Source organism: Calidris pugnax, unplaced genomic scaffold (genome assembly GCF_001431845.1).
Source record: "Calidris pugnax isolate Ruff unplaced genomic scaffold, ASM143184v1 scaffold252, whole genome shotgun sequence".
Lineage (NCBI taxonomy): Eukaryota > Metazoa > Chordata > Aves > Charadriiformes > Scolopacidae > Calidris > Calidris pugnax.
The window spans coordinates 4,590,139-4,612,711 of NW_015091118.1; the positions used below are offsets into that span (position 1 = coordinate 4,590,139).

At 37.0% G+C, this 22,573-nt stretch overlaps 1 protein-coding gene across 3 annotated transcripts in view; it reads right to left on the reverse strand.

Moving 5' to 3' along the window:
• SLC36A4 (solute carrier family 36 (proton/amino acid symporter), member 4) overlaps positions 1-22,573 on the reverse strand; it is an 87,445-nt gene that overhangs the window by 38,427 nt on the left and 26,445 nt on the right. For 2 of the 3 annotated variants that reach the window (XM_014958361.1, XM_014958360.1), the window contains exons 9-10: positions 18,867-19,036; positions 14,992-15,161 (exon numbers count right to left, since the gene is read on the reverse strand). In XM_014958361.1, coding sequence (XP_014813847.1) covers positions 14,992-15,161; positions 18,867-19,036 — 340 coding nt within the window. Of the gene's footprint in view, positions 1-14,987; positions 15,162-18,866; positions 19,037-22,573 lie in introns of all 3 variants that reach the window. The other variant, XM_014958362.1, reaches the window with a different exon arrangement.

Sequence of the window (22,573 nt, forward strand, 5' to 3'; positions counted from 1 at the left end):
AGAAAATATTCTGTAGAAAATCTACAATCTCAAAATTCCAAGAGTAATAAATACAGTTGAGTCTTAAAGGCCATCAGAAGTAGCTATGATAAATAACAGTATCTATGTTGAATGAGAGATAACTGAGTCTACTCACGCAAGAGAAATAAAACATTAATCCAGACCTGCTTACTAGAAAGACCATGGAAGTCTGTCACAGCACATGGCCTTTATTAACTCATTTATTAAAAGCTAAGGGAGACAGATGGAGTTGAAAGACACACAAACAAGCAATACACTACCTTCTCCGTATTCTACAATATGTACTATTAAATGGGTCATAAACACAATAGAAATAAACAAATACTACTTTTTAAAAACACAATAATATTGCTCTTCCATAATAACTCATAAAAAACATCTGTATAATAGGTCTCTTCAAAGGAATCTCATTTTTAAATGTGTTAGCAGAAGTCAAGAGAATATGCCACATCCAATTTACAATGTTTTCCTGGGGTAGCATAAAACCAGTTTGGACCATCTGACAGGACAAAGCAGACTTGAAGTGGATGTTAAACACAACAGTACAGCAGAGCTAAAATCAGATCAAATTAGAGTTACTAGTAAGTCTGACTTGATAAGGTAAAATTTCCAGAAAGTAGTAACACATCTGACCTCAGCAGTAACTGGTTTGTGTCCTACAGTAACTAACCATACACAATACTCTTCAGCAACTGTCACCAACAGATGTTCAACACGAATTGTTTGTGACACTGAATAATTAAGAAATGTTTACTACTACCGTTATTTGAGAATATAACTGGAATATTACGTGCATAAGGAAGTGGCTTATTCTCTGCCAAGAACACGGTGAGTCAGATGCAGAGTTCTCACCCACGTTTATAGGAGACATACATTAACTCAATATTGCTGAAGAACGAGACCGTTACGGGTCAAAAGTACAGTTTAGTTGCTGTATGAAAAAAAGCAATAAACTAGCCAAGTGGGTCTATGACACTTAAAACTGAAATACTGATATGGGAAGAATTATTTAGGAAAAAAGTGTGTTTGACTTAGTCATTATTTTATTGTAATAGTGATACTTGGGATGAATAAGTAGAATCCTTGAGGTTTTGAATTTTTTAATTTTGTGCATGACTTAACTTTCAGTGACATGAGTGAATGCCCAGTAGAGCTAATCCTCATAATTAGTGATCACTATTCCTGCAGTGCCTTAGATGTGCATATATTTCACATTCAGAGCAAGAAAATGGAATTTTAGCTTGAGAGAAGATGAACTGTCATTTAGAAAAGTGATCCTGTGACCATGTAGCTACATTACAAAGACCACACCTGGGATACAGTGTCCAGTTTCAGGCATCCTGAGCACAAGACAGACATTTATATAAACTGGAGCAAGATTTGCAGTGGGTCATCAAAGTGGCTGAGGGGCTGGAGTAGCTGCCCTGAGAAGAGAGGCTGGGGGACCCAGGCTTGATCGTACTGCAGCTGAGAAGACTGAGAGAGAACCTAATGGCAGTTTTCCACTACCAAACTAGAGGTTACTCAGAAGACCAAGCCAGCTCCTTACTGCGGTCAAGTGTAAAGGAAAAGAGAAAACAGTTACAAACCAGGAAATTTTCTGACTTGAGATAAGGCAAAAAAAAAAAAAAAAAAGCTGAGAAGACTGAGAGAGAACCTAATGGCAGTTTTCCACTACCAAACTAGAGGTTACTCAGAAGACCAAGCCAGCTCCTTACTGCGGTCAAGTGTAAAGGAAAAGAGAAAACAGTTACAAACCAGGAAATTTTCTGACTTGAGATAAGGCAAAAAAAAAAAAAAAAAATAAAAAAAATCACTGTTAATATAAGGTTAAGGAACCTTATTACAAATTCTTCTTACCTTGCAAGTGCAAAGGAGACGAAGGGTAGAAAATTGCAGAAGTGGCTAATCAATTAAATAAATATTGAAATTTTGCAGAACTCTGGTCCACCTTCTAATGGAAGAAGAATACTGCCCATTTTGGACAGTCTCCCTCTTAGAAAAAGGAAGACAAATCTCCTGGGAACATGGTCTAGAAACACAGCACCTAAGAAACTGCAAAACTCATAGGAAGGTGAAATAGTAAATGAGTAGGAAAAGAATAATCAAGGAAAACAAAGAGAAGGCTGTTTTGATGTGCTGCACACCATCACAGAACCTCAGAATGAAAGGGAGTTGGAAGGGACCCCTGAAGATCATCTAGTACAACCAGCCTGCTTAAGCAGGTCCATCTACAGCAGACTGGACAGGAACGTGTCCAGATGGGTTTTGAATGTCTCCAGAGAAGGAGACTCCACCACCTCCCTGGGCAGCCTGTTCCACTGCTCTGCCACCCTCAAAATAAAGAAGTTCCTCCTCATGTTTAGATGGAACTTCTAATATTCAAGTTTGTGCCCATTTCCTCTTGTCCTGTCCCTGGGCACCACTGAAAAAAGACTGGCCCCATCCTCTTGACACCCTCCCTTTAAGTATTTATAAGCATTGATTAGATCCCCCCTCAGCCTTCCCTTCTCTAGACTAAAAAGACCCAAGTCCCTCACAGTCTCTCCTCATAAGAGAGATGCTCCAGGCCCCTAATCATCTTTGTGGTCCTCTGCTGTACCCTCTCCAGCAGTTGCCTGTCCTTCTTGAACTGGGGAACCCAGAACTGGACACAGTACTCCAGATGGGGCCTCACCAGGGCAGAGCAGAGGGGCAGGGTAACCTCTCTCAACCTGCTGGTCACACTCTTCCTGATGCACCCTAGGATGCCATTGGCCTTCTTGGCCACAAGGGCACATTGCTGGCTCATGGTACTATTATACCACAGAATCTCTAGAATCAAGTTTAAGAATTTCCTAAGTGGAAACTGCTGCATCTAAAAAGAAAGAATCCAGTTTTAGGTCTTATTTTGACAAAAATAATAAAATTGACTCCTGAACTATAATTTAATGACAGAGCAGTGATTGCTTCTTCATTGCCATCTACTCAACAGCTATTTCCAAAGAAAGCCAATTCCTGAACTTCAGTCATCTGACACTTTATACTGACAGAACAGAAAACCCCCAAAACTTTGCTGTTGATCGTTGCAGGAAAACTACAGAAAGTAATCCTGATACTTGGGGAATGGGGCACAAGATCCAGCCCTAAGACTCCTGTCTACAAGGAAAGACTTTGCTTTACTGACTCGGGACCCACAGCAGTTACCCAGGTGAATGCGAGGCCGATATTACAACCAAGAGGAATAACATGGTCACAAACACGAGAGAATATAAGTAAAAATAGGGCAGTTATTGCTCTGTAGTGAAAATTATTTCTGTTTTGGCAGGTGTGAAAGAGACTGTATGAGTCCAGTCTTTTATACTCTGCATTAAAAAAAAAAAAATTATCTTAAACAAGGAGGACTGGAAAACACCTCCTACACTCAGTCTATTTAGTTTACTAAAGAGTACACCAGCCAGAAATTAATTATAACTTGCTTGTATTAACATGTGGAACAAAAAATGTTGTAAGAAAGGATCCTTAAACCAAGCTGACAAAAGATAAGCAAGCACAGTAACTAAAAGTTGAAAATTGATAAATGCAATACCAAAAAAAGGAAAAAAATTAAATACACAAATAAAACAGCATAGATAATAAGCCACTGTAGTCATCTCTATAACCGAGACCAATATGCCCAACACTTCAAGTATTTTTCTCCACTTTGAAGTGGACACAACCAGTTACAGAGGATGGTGGTTCCCTCTAGCAATTAAAAAAAGCTAAGCTCTAAGCACTGACTCATAGAAAGGTGCCAGTAAGAACCAAAACACAAAGAGTTCTGGGTCCCTTCTACTGAACGAATGTTAACGTTGCCAAGTAATTCACAGTTTCTCACAATACCATATCAGGCTGTGCCTCAGGAGGCAGATTAATTTATCACTACTCCACAGTTTATTTGCCAAAAAGCTGAATAAGAATTTAATCAAAGATATCCAGCTCAACAGAGCCACTAAAATGAATTATTTTAGTTTTCCTTCATGATACTTTAACTTTTTCTTAACCTCAGTTAGCAGACTTTCAGTTTCATTCTAGCTCATTAAATATTCATTTGGATTGAATTTGTTAAAAAATTATAAGAAATTACTTCACTGTACAGATAGGGCTTTAATTTAAGAAAAATATCCAAAATGATTATTCTTTTTTCCCAAAAGTGACAAATCTAAAATATGTGCTTCTGCAATCAGAACTCATTGAGGTCTGAGCTGCATATTAACTCTATTGGACATTTCCACAAAATATATAACTTCTGCATGATAACTTTGAAACAAGATTAAAATTCTAAATCGAATTCTATATACATTTAAAATGTACCAATTTACATTTAGCTAACAGTAAATTCTTTTAGCCTAATCTATACGTATAAGCACCAGGTCTTAAAATTAAACCCATATTCTCAGCGGTGCACTTTGCAGCAAGTATTTGCAATAATTTTGCCTCCACATTCCAATAAGAAATCTAGTCTGTAACTATCAAATAAGGATAATTAAAGTAAACATAAGCCACATAATTGCAGCTCTCGAGAGGCTGTTAATTTCAGAGAGCTAGGAGAGGCCTTGCTAAGAAGTAAAATTACTGAACAGAAAGTTGGTTCTGTTCTACCTAAAACCAGGAAAAACAGACTAGAGGAAAACAAGACAGAACTACTGTAGAAATCATAACAGATTTCAGATCTGCATAATAACTTTGTGTACTCCACTTCGCTTTGCTTATACCAATTACATCATTGTTTCTATAGCAATAAGCTTCAAAGAAAATAAAACAGATTATAAAAGTACCGACAAGCAATTAAAACTAAACTGTGTGGCACTGTTCAAGGAAGTGAGAGGTCTTACTCGACAGTTGTACCAGTGGTCTTGATCGTCCTGGATAATTGATTCTGAATGTCAAAGGTCTCAAAATGTCTGAGAGCTATGGCCAAAATGATAATTAGCGCAGTTCTTTTACCTGCTTCATACCATACATTTATATAACATGCATTATAAGGTATCCTAGTACTTGAGAGAATACAGAGGACACCTCTATTCTGAAACCTACGTTAATTTTTTGACTCAAACTGTAGAAATCTCAGTTTACCATCTTGCATTGACTATCTTTATGAGTCATGCTCTATATAAACAACTACACAGTGATGCTACTCATCTTAAGTGAAGTAATTTTGTTGCTGTAACTTAAAACTCATTACCTTTATAGAACTGGTCTGAAAAGAAAAAAATATTTGCTAAGAGAATTTTAAAATTCCCTTGGTCCTAAAGAACACAGAAACAGAATGAAACAAGATGTACTTTTTTAGGCTCATATCCCAAATGGCTGCTTCCTGCCTTTCCTTTCTTTCAGTGGGACATAGTAACGGAACTCAGCCCTGATGGACAGCAATGCCATTATACAGGCAGAAGCATGACAAACACCTTATGAGATTCAGCTGGAGGACAAAGCTTCTGAAGGTTAAAACAAAAACCAAAAAAACAACAAAAAAAAAGATCAAAAGAACAATTTTGGTCTTCCTGTGACTCCTTATTGGCCAGAGTGAAGAACAACCACGAAATCCCATCCATCTGGGAAGGCGAGTAAACATACACAAGTTTTTTCCTCGACCAGTTAGGATTGTGGTGCACAGAAGACATCATGCATCGATGCTGCTCTAACCTGAAAATTCATCTACGTCTTTCTTTGCTAGAAAACTGTCTTTAATATTGAAGTGTAGTTTTTAGTACAGCACAGACATACTTCTGATGTCCTTTTCATTTAAGATCTCTTACTAGACTAAGTCTGAAATACTGCCCCAAAAAATCAGCCAAAACAGTACACAAATTAAGGCACCTCAATCTTAATGCAGAATCAAAGCTTCCAATATGTCTCCCAAAAAGCACAAAGACAAGATGAGGCAATCTATTATCACTAAAGAAGAGCTCCAGTCATATGTTTACAGAAAAACATCCTTTGACATCTTCTGGTGCTTTGGGCATCCAATCCAAAGCTGGTCAGTGCTCAGTCATCTTGTCAAAAATGCCCTCTGATACCAACAGGTAGCATGTTCAGCTGAAACACTATGGAATATATAAAGTGTCAAAAGCAGCCTGGCGTAATTTTCAAGCTTATAATTACAAAGGGACTGCCTGATATTGCATGATTATCAGTTACATATACTTTGTTTTACCACACAAACACCTTGCTAATGAGTTGCCAGTTCATAAGAAAGTGATGTGATTCAGGATACTTTTTACTGAGGGAAGAATTATAATCCAGAGAACCTTACCAGAAAAGCCCAGATGAAATAAAAACATAATTTAACTTCAAACCATACAATTTGTATTTTGCTGTGTTGCAGAACAGCTTTGATCAATGAGCAACTATTGCAAGTCAAAACACAATACAATCTATCACTTGTTGAATTGAAAAATAGACAAAACAGTTTAACACAGAATATGGGGATTTGTGCCGATCAGTGAATACAATCTGCTGTTTTCTGCTTTTCTGATTGAATGTCAGAGCCAGCATGAGGAAGACTATGGGGTTACATGTTAGAATTGGATTAAGAAAAAAAAAAAAAAAAAAAAAAGAAAAAAATAAGATATCCTACATTTGTAAGCAGCAAGCTGTTAATTTGACTCATGGACTCATGTATCATAAGATCATACTGTAAAGATACTGTAAAGACAGTCGTCTTCTTCCCTCCATCTCCTAAACTGTAGAATGCAGCTCTTCTGCTTGTACCAGGACAAAGGGCTAGGGGCCACACTGCAAGTCAGGTCTGGGAAAAGTTCCAGGTTAATTAAAAAAAAAAAAAAAAAAAAAGAGAAAAAAAATAAACCCCCCAAAAACAGGGGAGAAAAAAAAAAGCCTACAGGATGTAACTGTAAATCAATGCTGCTCATTATCACTACATCTACACTGTGGGAACTTGTCAAGGAGAATCTTACAGATAAATATTTAATAATATTCAACTCACATCAACAAAGTAAGCATAGCATGGTACCCTATTACTGTGGGTATTCCCATTAACACAATATGCCTTTTCGATTCTGTGTTGTTGCGTACCAAAAGGGATGAAGGCTGGCATATGCCAATCTTCTGAAAAGAATGGCGAGATGTTTTAGCAATGTCAAGAACCACCATCTATTTCCTCTTAACTGGACAAAAGGAAAAAGGGGTGGTTTTCCATCCGCCTTTTCCTTTACTTCCCCCTCAGGAATTTTTGCATCTCATTGGAATTTCAAGTCTATGAAGCACTGGATAGACTTAAAATGCATAAGGAGTACATACAAAAATAGCTCCACTCAATAAGCGTGACAGAAGATCACTGGCTCGGGTACGACATTTAAGAAGGCACCCCATAAATAACCTTATCTTCTAAACCAGTTCATGCATAGAAATATAATGGGCCAAAAAAACGGAGGGATACAAAGCCATGAACATATTACAAACAAAAATCACTTTCCATTAACTAGAGAATAAATATATTTTTGTTATTTGGACTAAGAATTTTCATACCATCATTTCATTATATTTTCCACCTGTATGCTTACAAATATAAAAGGGAACAAAAAACAGAAGTAGGCTTGATTAGTTTTTAAACTATTAGAAAGGGAAGCTGGAATTGAATTGCAGGCAACTGAGCATGATACTCCACATCATTCCTCAAGTCTTCCCGAGAAAGATTCATCAAACCAAATGCTAGAGATATATATATTACCTATAGTCCTTCAATAGCCTGAAGGAGGAAACAAGCACTTCTTTCGCCCATTTATGCATTCACAAATATGTAACATCGATCAGATTCATTGTGCCCTTCCAGGTATCTGTTTCTCTCCCTTGCTTACAAGGAGTCTAGCTTGGATGAACACTGCAGGTGCAGAGGTCAGAGAATGGACTTTTCCTTTAGTTAAACTTCCTATCTTGTTTTCTAAATTTATAACTTCAAACTTTGGAAAAAAACAGATTCATGAATTTTTTACAGCTAAACTCTCACTGAAAATTGGTAGGATGGACATTCTGGAGATACTGGATAAGGAATAAGCAAAAAGACAGGACTGTGATATTGGATAGAAAAAAACCATGCGGAATTTTATAAGTTAACATTATATCAATATTGAAACCTGTCAGACAGAAACTGATACAAACCACAGAGAATAAAGTTCATCTCATTTAAAATTACACATTTACACGACAAACTTGCACATGGTGCCACGCAGCTCTGTCTTCGATGCAGGGCATAGACCAGGCTCCTAACTGACCACTCACCCCAGCGCTGCCATCGCTACCCATCCCTCACCAGCTGTGCCAAGGAACCCAGCCAGCCAGAGCCACACAAAAGCCATGAGAAAAGGGAGCCTTATAATAATAAGAAAAGAAAACCACCAAAATTCATATTAAAAAAGTGTCAAAAGCAAACTAGAATAGATTAGATTTTTAAATTTCATAAAGGAACCTGTAAAAGGAACCACAAATTAAAAACCAACCCAACCAAAAGGCTCTGCTATAATCCAATTTTCAATTAAAATACCTTAATGCTTTTCCACATAATTCCTGCTGAGTTGCAAAATGCATATTTAATGCAAACACTAAACTGTGGAGAGTAATAAGGTCCATTTACTAGGAAATAATTACTACCCCGGAATAGGATCGACTATTTCAGAGTGCACTGTGAAATTATTTGTTCTTCAATAGGTTGGAAGAACCTGGATTTCACATACCTATTTCTTACACCTAAGCACCTGCCTAAATACCACACAATAATGCTTGTTCTCATCTTTCAACTAAAAAGCACAGGATCTTCCACTAGGAAGTAAGACTGAAAAAAAAATTTACGAACCCACATTGGGGAAAAAAAAATAATTAAATATTTCATTTTATTCCTTTGACAATTCATAAACAATTATTTTGTATATAAGCCCAATTCAAGAGGCATCTTAACAGTCCAGACAAATACTCCAAATCCCATGTGGAATTTTATTAGATCACAAAGTTTACTATTCCATTTATCTGTCATTCATATTACCTTTAAAAAGGACAAACTATTTATTAAAAAACATTCTGTGTCCAACAACTGATAGACAAACCTCTTCTATATAAATTATTATTGCTGAATCCTAAAAGCATGTATTAAGAACTGTATAGATCTTAAAGTTCCTTCATGTTACCTGTGCTGCAGCTACTCTAAGCGAGTATTTTATTGGCACGATGTCATTAAACAGTGTAAGATATCCCATAAACATTGCGTTATCTCATGTCTAATTGTTCAGCGTTAAGAACCGTTCTTTCCTAAAATCAGATACAGTTAAAATGGGGAAATATTTATAGAAGCATAACTGATAAGTTCAACTGAATAATGCATTTATTTACCTGGTATAATTACTCAGACTAATTTTTTTTAATGGAAAGCAGCTCACTAACAGCTCAGTTCATGCTCAGCTGGATCCGCCATTCAATTACATTTGTTTCATTTCAAGCTAACAATCAAAACAGCTGGCAATTCAACCAGTATCTCCACATCCACATTTAAATGCAGTATTTCTTCATTTTCATTTTAACAGGAGCACTGTGGCTGCAGGAATGCAGCTCCAAACTAAGCTATTAAAAAACACCTATATTTCTTGTGTGGATGAAAGGTACTGCCAACTCTCAACTCCAATTTTCCTCATTATATTTGCTGATGCTCTTCAGCAGCTTTTACCAATTCACAGAAAAACTTCTTTTACTCCTATCTTGAAACTATAAATCAAACGCAACTTATTCTTTAAAATCTGAAGTACTGCTTAAATTGTTCTTTTCTATTTTATTCCTTTACTTCATGGATTTGCTGCCACCATGCAGATGAAAATTATTTTCTCAGTACTTCATTTTTTATTTTCTTTTTTAAATTCTTCCAACACCTCCAGCAAGAACAATTTAATTTTAGTGCCCTTCTGGCAGAAGACATGAGTAAGTCTTTGCTAGACAGTAAGCAGGAAATTTACATTTAAATTCAACTAGAAATGTATATTCTTGCCCCCATCCTGAATTTTTTTAACCACAATTTTCACTGAGAAGCATCAATAGAAGTGAATATATTTGATGCTATTTAGCATCAATATGACTAACGCTTGGTTGAATGCATCAGATGAAGCTGATGATCTCTACATCTCCTCTCAATCTCAATGTGCTCACCATATTTTGCAGTTAACACAGGAGAGTTAACCGTGGCTCAACAAAACCTCTCCAAAATCTCCCATTCCAGAATTATGTGATCTCACCATGATATAAAGGCAGCTTACTTCAAGCAATGCACAAAACAGGTCTTGTTTAGGTAGAAGAGTTTCTTCTTGTTCTCCCAAACTAGTCTCTCCAAAAAGAAAACGTATACTGTTCTATGTAAGAATATTAATAAAACTTCTAAAAACTCGGCCAGGATGGTCCAGTTCCTTCAGAAGCAAACTAAAAAGCTTCACTTTCAAATGGTTAATGCCAACATGCAGTAGCCACAACCCCATCGCATGGGCACAGACACAGTGCCCAACCTTTATCCAAGCAGCAAACACAGATCCAAACTATTTTTGTGACGTGTTTTAAAGATACAAAATCAGGGCAAATACTTTCAGCATTGTGAAAATTCCACCCTGACAAATATTGCGAAGTATTGAAGTTTTCTGACATTCAAACACCACATACACTAAGTAAAATCTGTGAGAGAAATAAATGAGGAGCATTTACACTTCAAATAAAAATTCATACGCAAAAGTAACAGAACCTACTGAAACTATAAGGATGTGGTTGTACTTTCTGAGCACCATCAGATAGATTTTTCCGTCCTCGTGTCTTACAAGGACTATCTCTATAATGTTACAATAAGCTGAATTGACCCACCAAAGAACAAAGCTGGCAAGTCACCAGGCAAAGGCAGCAATGCAGGCAGCTGCTGGAAGTCCTTAGGCAAGTGTCTGGAGGACTCCTGTAGTAATGAACTTCCAAGCACAACCAGTGAGCATCCACACAGCACTGCACCTCCATATCTGTCCTCAGGTCTTTCCAAATCCTATGGTGGCTCTTGCCCCATTCTGTTTGTATGTGTCCCTACTTTGTAACTTTGTCCCCCACAGTGATGGTTAGTCCACCTTTCAATCGTAGCTCTCACCTCCTTTCAACAACTACCAAACCCAGTCTCCAGCTCTACTCTGGACTTTCACCAGAAGCCTTGCTCATCCCTCCAGTCAGTGCACAGGGTGCTCACCTGAGTTTGTAAAACAACCATTCCATGTTATGATTCATGAACTATGGTGACATCTTCCAATGTGCCACACCTTACATGGTGAAACCCAAGCAAAGATGAAGAGATGCACATCTCTTGCAAATGAAATGGAGAGAAGTGTTCTACACGACATGAAGTGGAAACTCTTCCTCCCCCTCCTTTTCCTTACAATTCAGTTTGACTTGCAATTTTATGCATGCAACACTATGATGTTGTTTTAACATTAAACTACATTGGAAGAAGAGAGAAAAGCAGCAGGGAAACAAGGTGCTTTAAATCATTTCCCCTCACCATTTCCTTGTTCAAAATGTATAAACAAGGGGCTATAAACAAAGGAAAAGCATACTTTTGCCAGTCCAGCACTCTCCCAGCAAAAATACTCCCTAGATTTTGCACTTATCTTGAATAATACCGTGTCAGAGTCTTGAAAAAGCTGCTAAGAACAGATGTAAAATTTCAGACAGCTACTGCAAACATTGTTCTTAAATCTATTTGTAATTTCCTTTCCAATATGGTAGAAAACAATCTTTTGAACAGCTTTAACTACCGATTCTGTCTAGAAAGAGAGTCCGGGTGATCTCACTGCTCCTTGGGAATGGCTCAGGGAGCAAAGATGGACCTACTCCCTGGGTGACAACCGGCCAGCCCAGCCACGTGCTTCCCAAGGGCTGGGGACGCTCTTCCCCTGCCCCAGGCTTAAGGCTTGCCTCGGACTAGTGGCATTAAGGGTCAACTGTCTTTTTGTGGAACAAGAGCAGAGGAAGCAGAACATGCAAATTTAAAAATACATAATTTACTTGTGATTATCCTCCTGCAATGCTAAGTATGCAAAACAGAGCAAGTAAATAATGAAAAACCATAAGCACGGCACATGGTTTTTTGGATGCATGTTACATCTGCACTCATTTTTCAAGCTCCTACTTATAGCAAACCTTACCAGGCAAAACAAAAACAAAAAGGTCCAGGGTATGCTTTATCCCAGCAAAGTTTCTGATACACTGTAACAATAAAACCATGACCTCATTGATTTTTATTTGAGAAATACAAAAGCCCCCCAAATCAGTAATAACTGATTCTTCCAGTCTTCTCTTAATAAGCTAATGTGTTATAACACAGCTGAAGTTTCTCTTTTTAGAGAATTATTTTCAAGCAGGCAGAGTCCCTTTAATCAGTGTACGATCTCTGAGTTGTCCAGACATTACAACATATTCTGTCACTGATACCAGAACCATTTAATTTTAAAAACTCAATTTAAAACGTTTCAGGCTTTTTCTTTCTAATAAGGAAACACTTTTCTGAATCATTTTCAGAACCACGGTGTGCACCTACTGAAAGCAAAGCCCTATCAATTCTGATTTATAACCAATGCTTCAATGAAAACTGACAAATAGAAGAGGAGTGTAAGCACAGGAGCCCACACACACAATTGCTGGAGAAAAAGCATTATAGATACTGCATGCATAGCATTTGTAGAAACTACTTGAAAAAAACTGAAATGACATTTAGGATAAACACAACATATCACACAACAGCCTGGAAAATATAAAACATTTAAGAGGAAACTCCTAGTTTTATCTTTCTGTGCCTTGCAGCAAACAATCTAATACCCTCAAACATCTCAGTAACACTTCAGCAGGTCTGTTTTAGAGATTCGCATCACAGAGTATTTTCTAGGGCACAAACCAGGTCCAATCTCACTACACACATTTTTTAAAAAGAAATAAAGATAGAGCATTCACTTTATACTGAATCATTTAAAAGTATTTATTATGCCTTCAGAAAAGAAAGGCCATTAGCTGCTGGTTTTTAATTAAAAAAAAATCTGAAAAAAATCACAATGCACAATTGCATGAAAACAAAAAGAATAAAACAGAATACATGTCAACATACCACTGGGAAAAGGGACCTACCACAATTCATGGTGGATTTGATTCTTCCTGTCCCAATTCATCCAACTGGAGTTAATCATATCCTATAGGCAACCACTCCATTTTCAGGTCATGCTCACAAGGTACCCCAACTTCTGATTTGCTTCATTTCCTTTTAACTTTTGCAGACTCCTCTTCCAGATTTTAAAGTTAATTCTCTTTCTTTTTCTACTTCCATTTCTTGGGAGATTTTTCCCCAGCTTTGCCCTCCCAGACTACCCAGTAAGTACAAAGCTCAATAATAAAATTAAGGAAAAAAACCACTTAGGGCTGAATATCATAGAGTCATTTCTAATTCTCCAAAGTCAAACAGGCAAATGTGTTTTCAAACCTATTCACCACAGGCTCTTCTCTCAGACACATTGCTGAAAGCATCTTTTTCACCTATAAACACTGGAAGCCTTCAGCTATAAACAACACTTTGGATCTACAAGGGTTTTAGCTTTTCAAATGTATTGAGATACCGTTTTCATGGCAGGCTATAAGGGGCACATAAAACAGAGAACGAGTGGAAGTTGAGGGCCTCATAATACCAAGATGATTAAGGCTGGAGAGTTTACTGGTGTCCTAGAGAGACACTAAAAAGCATTTTGGAGCTTGAAGCAGCTTGATCTAGATGTTTCTCAGGTATTACAAGGGCTATTTATCTACCCTCAGTCTTAAAATCTGAACAGGTTTGCAACACACCATGAACACTAGAAGCAGAACATGGGCTACATGGTGCTTCAGGAGATCAGCACTTCACTATGCAAGAAAGTTTTCACTTTTTTTTTTTAATTTCACATAGCAGATGTATTTTCAGAGCAGCAAGTTACTAGATCAATGATATTTCCCTTTGCTTACTGCAATAATTAAATTGCACCAACATTGAACTGTTTCTCTCAACAGGCTTGACCTTAAGGCTTCACTGGATGTTCAAGTTCTCTCTCACAGCAGACAACCATTGACTGCCATCCAGCATACCGATCACTGGTCAGTACTCACCAGTAGAGACAGAACAGAGCCAACAAAAACTAAATTCTACTTTTTCATCAATATTTCCCCCCTAAAAAAAAGGCTTGGGATTTTTTGTTTGGCAGCTTTTGTTCTTTTTAAGGGAAACAGCTCATTTCAGTACAAATGGTGGAGTCAAGAAGCCAGCTCTGTATTAGAAACAATTTTTTTTAAAACATCTTTGAGAAAAGTTTCCTATGTTATTCAGCACTTCAGATGGGAGCTGTAAAGACAAACCTAAACTTCCTCCTCAGGTTATTATCTTCAGGAATATTGATTCCTAGATGAGGTCATGGCTCACCATCCAAGGAGTGCTGCCAATTACTGCTGGTGATATCCAGACTCTGAGACAGGCAGGGACACAGGAGGAGCGATGGGAAGAGTGGGGGGAAAGCGAGAAAAACAATAGAAGTGACAGGCACTGAGGGCAGAGATACTAAACTATTGTGGAGCATTATCACCAAAATTAAGCAGCCTTCCACAAACACTTTGACCAGGAACCTGTGTTTGCCAGTGATTATAAAATCACTGGAAAAATATTATTCTAAGAAAATTATTTTCAAGTTGGCAGCTTCAGAGTACTATTGGAAAAAGATATAGTTGTCAAATAATTGATCACACATAAAAAAACAGTTAAAATACAAATGCAACGTTAGATTCACAAGTCAAAACATACTGAATCATTGAAATGAAATTTCAGGTTTGCTAGCCTACAGAAAAATAAATAACAAAACATGTATTTAAATAAGCAGGTCCCCAACAACATGTAATAGCGAGCTATTTTATGGATGTTCTGCACATACTTACAGGTTGAGCAGACTAATAGTGCTCTGGCCACAAGCTCAGAGAGTAACTTCCACTTCTGCTCCACTTTGGAGGTGACAGCTGGAATGAGGATCTCTGCAGGGACGTAGTACTGAATCGAATAGGTCACAAAAATCCCAAAGGAGTACAGAATTTTTACAGACTGATACAACCTGTTGAAAACATTTACACACGTTCATGCAAATCACAGAATCACAGATTGCAAATTGATAGAAATTGCAAATTCTTCATAAAGAATTGGCTTGCTAATGGCACTAAGGCTATATATATAAAAAAATTATTTTTCCCCCTAGCAAACAAGAAGATAACATTATCTGCTTGCAAGTTATAACTGCCTATGAAACTGCAGAAGATAACCATGCTACCAAAATATGAGCCAAAGTCAAAAAAAATAATCAATATTCCACAATCATAAGTGAATAAATTTAAAGAACAAGTTAATCAATGGGCAGTTTTTTGGAAAAAAAAATTCCAAATTCACATCAAATATAAGCTGTACATTGATAAACATTCCACAGTGGCAATAAACATTGGCCATTTTAAAGACCAACACAAATATCCTCCAGATTTCTACATATTCACAAAGTGTGCTTAAAAAGATTTGTCACTCTGGGAAGGAGGCACCTCGGGAAATTTTATTTATTTAAATTTGAAGGAGTGCCCCCTAAGGCTAGAAAAAATTCTAAATCATTCATATGTGCTAAAGGAAGTTAACAAAAGCCTGTCTCTCTCCAACTCTACATTTTAGATTTCGTTGTATCTCTTTTAAGGGGAAAAAATTAGAAACTAGTGTGACAAAACTTGTATATCACTACAGCTAGACTTGGCATTAACTATGCTTAGCTACTGTTTGAACTAGTACCACGTAACATCGTGTTGAACTTTATATGCTATAATATTTGCATGGTAGCTAACCTTTGGGATTTACAGTAAGGGGATTACAGCACAAAGACTGTCACTTATAGATTAATGAAGAACAGATGTTGGAAAGAACCTTCAGCCTCAAGAAGATGAGACCCTAGCCGAGGACAAAGAAGGAATTTTTTATTATGAGGGTGGTGAGACACTGGAACAGGTTGCCCAGTGAAGTTGCAGATGCCCCATCCTTGGAAGTGCTGAAGATCAGGTTGGATGAAGCTTTAAGCAACTTGGTCTAGTGGAAGGTTGGGTTGGAACTAGATGATCTTTAAGGTCTCTTTCAATTCTAACCATTCTATGATTCTATGCGCTTTTTGTCTATAAATAGCTTACTTGGCTTCAGTCTGGAGGCACTTTGTGATCATGAATAAGTCAGGTAAACTACAGTCTCTGCCCGTGTGTCCTCTCAGTTATTTAATGCAATAAAATAGAATTCCTTGACTCTAGAAAGTTGTTGTTGTTAAAGATCAGGAAAAAAAAGCTGAGAACTACTGTTTTCATAGTCAATTTTCAACATATTCTAATTAATATATCATGCTGACCAATGCTTTGTGCTCCAAGACACGTTTAAACTAGAACTGTAACAAGTCTCTTCTCCAAAAGCTCTAATCTAGGAGAATGTTTTTTAGAATAAAGCAGCCCCCTACTTAACTAAAACTTAAGGACTTAACTGGTCTGTATATGCCTTCTGGTCAATTCACCTGTGAGACATCAACTAAAACTCAAAAAGCAGTAGAATTTAGATTTTCTTTATCAGGAAAGGCTTATTTTTAAGACAAGGATTGCCCAGCTGGAATTAAACACATAAGCCAAGCCTCACTGCTTTGCTACGTTCCAGGAGCTTTCGCATGACTGCTTTCTTACAAAAACTCATCCGCTCTTTGCGTTTCTCTAGTTCAATCAGGCCACTTACTGGCTTTTTATATGAGGATCAAATGACAAAACACTGTCATATGGTTGGCTGGAAATTTGTTTTTGGTAGCACAGTTAATTGCACACGTTTGCTCATCAGTACTCTATCGGGCAGTACTGCACAGCAATAGCACCGTACATCACCACCCATGGGCGTACCACTGAGCTGCTTCTCCTTCTGATTTTGTTTGGTGCTCTGGGGTACTATCCAAGGTAAGACAAAAACAGATGACTTTGCCCAGGGCAGCTCTGAGGCTATTAAACTCATAATGCCAATTCTTCACCTTAAAGAACACCAGTTTCCATCTCTTTTATTATCTTTCTTTGCAGTAGGTCTATAAAACCATCAGGATAAATATCATATTATCATCCCATCTGCACTGTAGCCAAGAGCTATTTGAAAACTCTTATTTGAACAGCCCTGTTCGACAGCAGGGCTTCAGAATATTACAGGAGAATAATATTTATAATACATATATCACAGAGAATCCTGTTGCTTGCATGAGTGCAGCAAGAAGCAAGAGTGAGCACCTTCACCTTATATTCCACATTCCTCTCACTCCTCCTCCTTTAAGAGCACTTAAGGCACAAATAAACCCAGATCTACCATTTAAAACAAACTTTTCACTAATCGTATCAACAATGAGCAATACCATGTAATATTACAAATGGAAGTATTTTCCTTCTCAGATGCATCATATAGACAGAATGGATGCAGTAATGTTGGAATACTTCCAGGTTTTTTTACTTTATGTCCAATGAAAGGAAACATATATATGAGTAATATGCCTCAAAAAACAGAACTATGGGGAAAAAATAGGAAAAAACGGGCAAAAAATTGAAGCCCAAATCTCCATACAAAGATAAAACAAGCAAAAAAGCAAAAACAGACACATGAAAATTCTAGCAACTGAAAAAACCAATCATCTTTCAAGATGCATTTTATTATCATGTATTTATAGGTGAGGCAACTAAACAAAACTTTTCAAGAGTATTAAAAAAGCATAGCTCATACTGACTCCAAGAAATTAAAATGGAAAAAAGAGAGTGAAAAAGTAACAGTTGAAAATTAAGAACACTCTTTATATGTGTTCTACTCTCTTCAAAGAGAAAAAAAAAAAAAAGGAGTCAGCATTCAGTCCAGCAAAGCAGTGTGTTTCACAGAATTTGGGATTTCACTACTTCAATATGCTATCACAACAGACACCGAACAAGTAGATATAAGCATACAACATATAAGATATTACTTGATCAGAATGAAAACATTAAAATAACTTTTTTCAGCTTTTAGACTTGTACACTGGTGATATACCAAATTTTAGGCCAATCGGACATAAAGGTACTAAAAAATTAGGAGGAATTTAAATTACTAGTTACAGTATATATCCATCCATAGATACATACAGAACAAGCAATGCACCAGCTGACATAGTCTTCAGTGCTTCTTCAGTATATGACATGTGGAAGACTCATAGCATTAAAAAAAAAAAAAAACAAACTTAATAAAAATTGTAATATCCCTGAGACACTGGAAAGCAAAAGCTTGATTTTCCTGACTAGAAGCCATTATCCATAGACTTGCATCTGAACTACAAATCTATCCAGCTTTGATGTCATCTATTCAGCTTTGGTGTCTTCTATTCCAGTAGTTTATCTGCTAAACTTAGGGATGCCACTAAAAAGGCCACTACATGACCACAATATCCAAGGTAATATTAGCTGGTTTCAGAACTGCAATACAGCTGGCTGCAAACTGCTTATTCCCTCCTTCAATACGCCTGGAACTAGCTTCTGCTAGAGACAAAATACTGCAAAGATCATTGATCTGTTCCATTTGAAATTCTTTTTAATATGCAAGAAATGGCTGGCTAGGGTCATAGCTCAGCTGTAGGAGGCACAGAGAGAGGACACTTTTAAAAGAGTTTGAGCCCATACCAGTTACAAGCACGACAGCACTGAGGCACGGAACCACTTTTGCAATGTTTGTGCCATCTAGATTACTGGATTTAAGTCACATATGTGCTTACCATATATCTTGTGGCAGGTTTAAAGTGATGCTGCCTTTGATTTCATCCCCAAAGCGCAGGTAGCCCAGAGTGGCCAGTGAGATGTACAAGGCCAGGACTATTCCCATGCCAATGTTCAGTGCCTGTGGGAAACGCGTGGTGTCCTTCATTCTGTTCTCCAATGGCAGGACCTGGAAACAGAGGGAGAATCAATGACATTTTATGTCCTCACAGTAGAATTACTTTTCTCTCCCCTTTGAAAGGCAATTTCCAAAACTTAGGTTATTTTATTAATAAGTAAGATTACTTTACATTAATTTTTCACCTGAACCTGGCCTTTTCTCCAGAGACCATGTTTTCCTTTTTACTTTTCTATGCCTAAGAGCTTATTTATCACTCCTTTATGACATTTATTTAATCTTTAGCTCGCTCTGAAATTTAAGGGAAGCTATGTAAGTTTGTGTACTATTGTGTCCTATCTGGCTTTATTTGTGAATGAAATCTAAAATACTTGCCTACTATGCAAACTGAAAGCTAAAAAGCAGCATCTTAGTTCTGTCACGATCTTAAAATATTTGTCCTGTCAAAATCATCGAAGCACTATATGCTTTGCTCTTCTTTACATTAGTATGCAATTTTATCCAGCAAAAAATATGTCAGTAGAAAATTCTTTTCCTAATTAGTCAGACAGTTCCAGCCATACTCTTGAGCTTTAGTCCCCCCCACTGCATATAGGGCCTGCAGCCTATGGACTACTCAAAACCATATTCTACATGTCCTCTGTAGCTTCTTCTACTCTCCAAATTTCCACAAGGTAAGCGATAGAAGAAAACATGAGTTAGAAACACAAGTGTTGCTGGAGAGTACATGTCACTGCAATAGTACAGAAAGATAAACTACATGACCAAGTATTACTGGACTCTTTCTGGCCCAAGAGTTAAAAATGAATTTTCCCAAAGCTGCAATGATACTTGGTCATTTATGCCAGCCAACGATCAAAAACTATAACACATTTAAATCACTTTTAAAAAAATTACAATGATCACAAAGTTCTCACTTATCCATATCTGCTTCTTGTAGGCAGCAGCCAAACAACATATGAACATTAATCTATTGCAATATAAATATTTTGGAGAAAAGGTCTTCCCAAAAGGTCTTTTGACTTTTACCCAAAACGGTTTTCTGCCCATACGTTGCTTTAGCTTGTAAAGTGACATGGGACAAAGTACATGCACATTCCAGGGTCCTGCACGGGGCTGAGCAAACTCCATGACTGTATAAAAGTTAATAAATAAATTACAATGTTCTCCACTGAGGATCATAGAGTATCATAGGAAATACATAGGATTAAGGATCCTATGAAGTTTTACAAATATAAATACAGAAATTTCTCTATCCTGAGGTAAGGAACATTGAAAACAGCCAGGCACAATCCTGGACTGAAACAGTTAAAAACGAACAGGACCCCAGCATAGAAAGGTCAGCAATATAAAGGCGTCTGTGATTCACATCTTCCATTTCAACATGACCATTGTCAAAAAAAATAACCATCCTATTCTTAAAAAAAAAAAAAAAAAAAAAATCCATCCAAAATAGGAGAAGGAAGGGAAGACACTGATGATTCTATTTGCTTTTCTTAGAAAAACAGAAAGCTTCATATGTTCCCATTTGACATAAGAGCCCGACACCTTGACAGATCAACTACTCTTTGCTGTTGCTGTGAAGCGCTCAAACAGCTCAAGTACGAGACAAGTTGACAAATACACAATGTAGCACCTTCCTATAATCTTCTTCCTTTGAATACCTTCACCATTATGACACTTTTCCTTTAGGACTTATTTTTTCTGCCACACTTGACAAATCAATACAATTTTTAAGCCACAATGTCTATTGGAGTGCCACTACTGACGCTCATGGAAGTGCTTTACAGTGGATGATGCTCTTTCAAATCCAGGAGAACATGTACTCATAATATATTTCTTTTATTTAGGAACACTATTTTTCAGTGAACATTCAAGATTATGGATTTAGAAGTCCTTTGACAAAATCATAGCTCTATTAATATCTAGTATTTTTCAACCAAACAATAAAATGACTTATTTTTTTTTAAACTGTCGTTTCCACTTTTGATACAATAAAAGTAAGTGATTCTAGGACATGCAGTAGATTTAATTTACAAAACATTAGAGGTAAATTAGAACTTTATTTATTTATTGTTATAGACATTATTTATTGTTTTATATATATACATGCACACGCTGCAATGCTACCTAGCATTGTAGCAAAGCAAGCTACAAGAAGTGTTTCTACCTGAAATTATTTAACTATGCTTCTTAGTTATATGTATAATAATCATAAGAAGTATAAGTCTCTCTCTAGCTCTACTGCACATATATTTAAAACAGACAAGTTTTCTGCTTAAGACAGGGCGACATTCAAACAGAAGAATCTTACCACTTTCAGAATAACAACATTTTGAAATTATAATCCACTTTGTTCTCTCTTTTTTTAAATCTCCTGGAAATGGTTAGCTGCTGATTCATGATTCCAGAGCCTGTTGTCTTCGGTATACAAATACCACCCCACTTTCTACTGTGAAGCTGTGATATTCAAGTTCAAAAACAATTTGAATAGACATCTTCAAGTAATAGGGTAAAATATCAGAAGCCTTATTTTCTAAACCTGAAATTAATGTTGGAAAGTAACATTTTCACTAGATTCTTCAGTCTGCAGCACTCAACACGAAAAAGAAAAAACCACACTCAAGTCTACAAACCATACTTAACTTAGCATATTTATATGTAATAGAGAAGAAAATATATCTATCTTGTTTAAATGTTATGAATCTATTTCATCTCCTTCCCCCTGAAGCTTATATTAAAATATCACTTCCACATTCCACCTCAAATGAGAAAGTCAATCAGACTTTCACAGCAAAATATTCAATAAGTGCAACTGCTATTAGAGAAGCATAACATTATGCAAAGCTATTACCTGCACATGGTAATGCTACAGACATATCCAAGCCTGAAGGCTTGGGTTTAGACTCTTCTGGAAAGTATGCTCAAGAGGTTTAACTAAATTTTGGGCACAGTCTGAGTGTGCTCAGACTTTTTAATTACTTCTTAATTTCACAACAAAAATCTCACATTCATTATAAAAAGACCTACTCACCCTTGGATTATGGAAGAGGCTCTTGAACATGGTTCTTACAAAATAATGTTATACGTTCTGTGAGAGACATATTTGCTCCATTATATCACCTGCAGCTCCTGTATTCAAGTAGTGTTGAAGTAATAAAGTCTCTTTTCTGTGGCCTCAACAGCAGCCCCGTGATTTGGCAGGGAGCATCAGCTGGCACAGGGAACCCAGGGCCAAAGAGAAGCTAAAGCACAGAGGGAAAGCAGCAGCTGCAGATTCTCCCATCCCTAGCAGAGCCCTGTACTTAAAAAGGTCCTCAGAGGACTGAATATAGTTTCTCCATCTCCTAATCAATATATTTTTGCCTTCTGAACAGAAATCCTCACTTTAAAGATGAAAACAAAATCAAACATCTAAAACAGTCCCAGTTAAAAGTATTGCATTTCTGTTGCTACAACTGTTTTACAAACTGTATTGATGCCACTAGTCAATACAATTTTCACAAGGTCACCCTCTCCCTGATGATCTTAATATCTTAACTGACAGGTATTGAAAACCCCAAATGACTCTCAACATGGTGAATAACC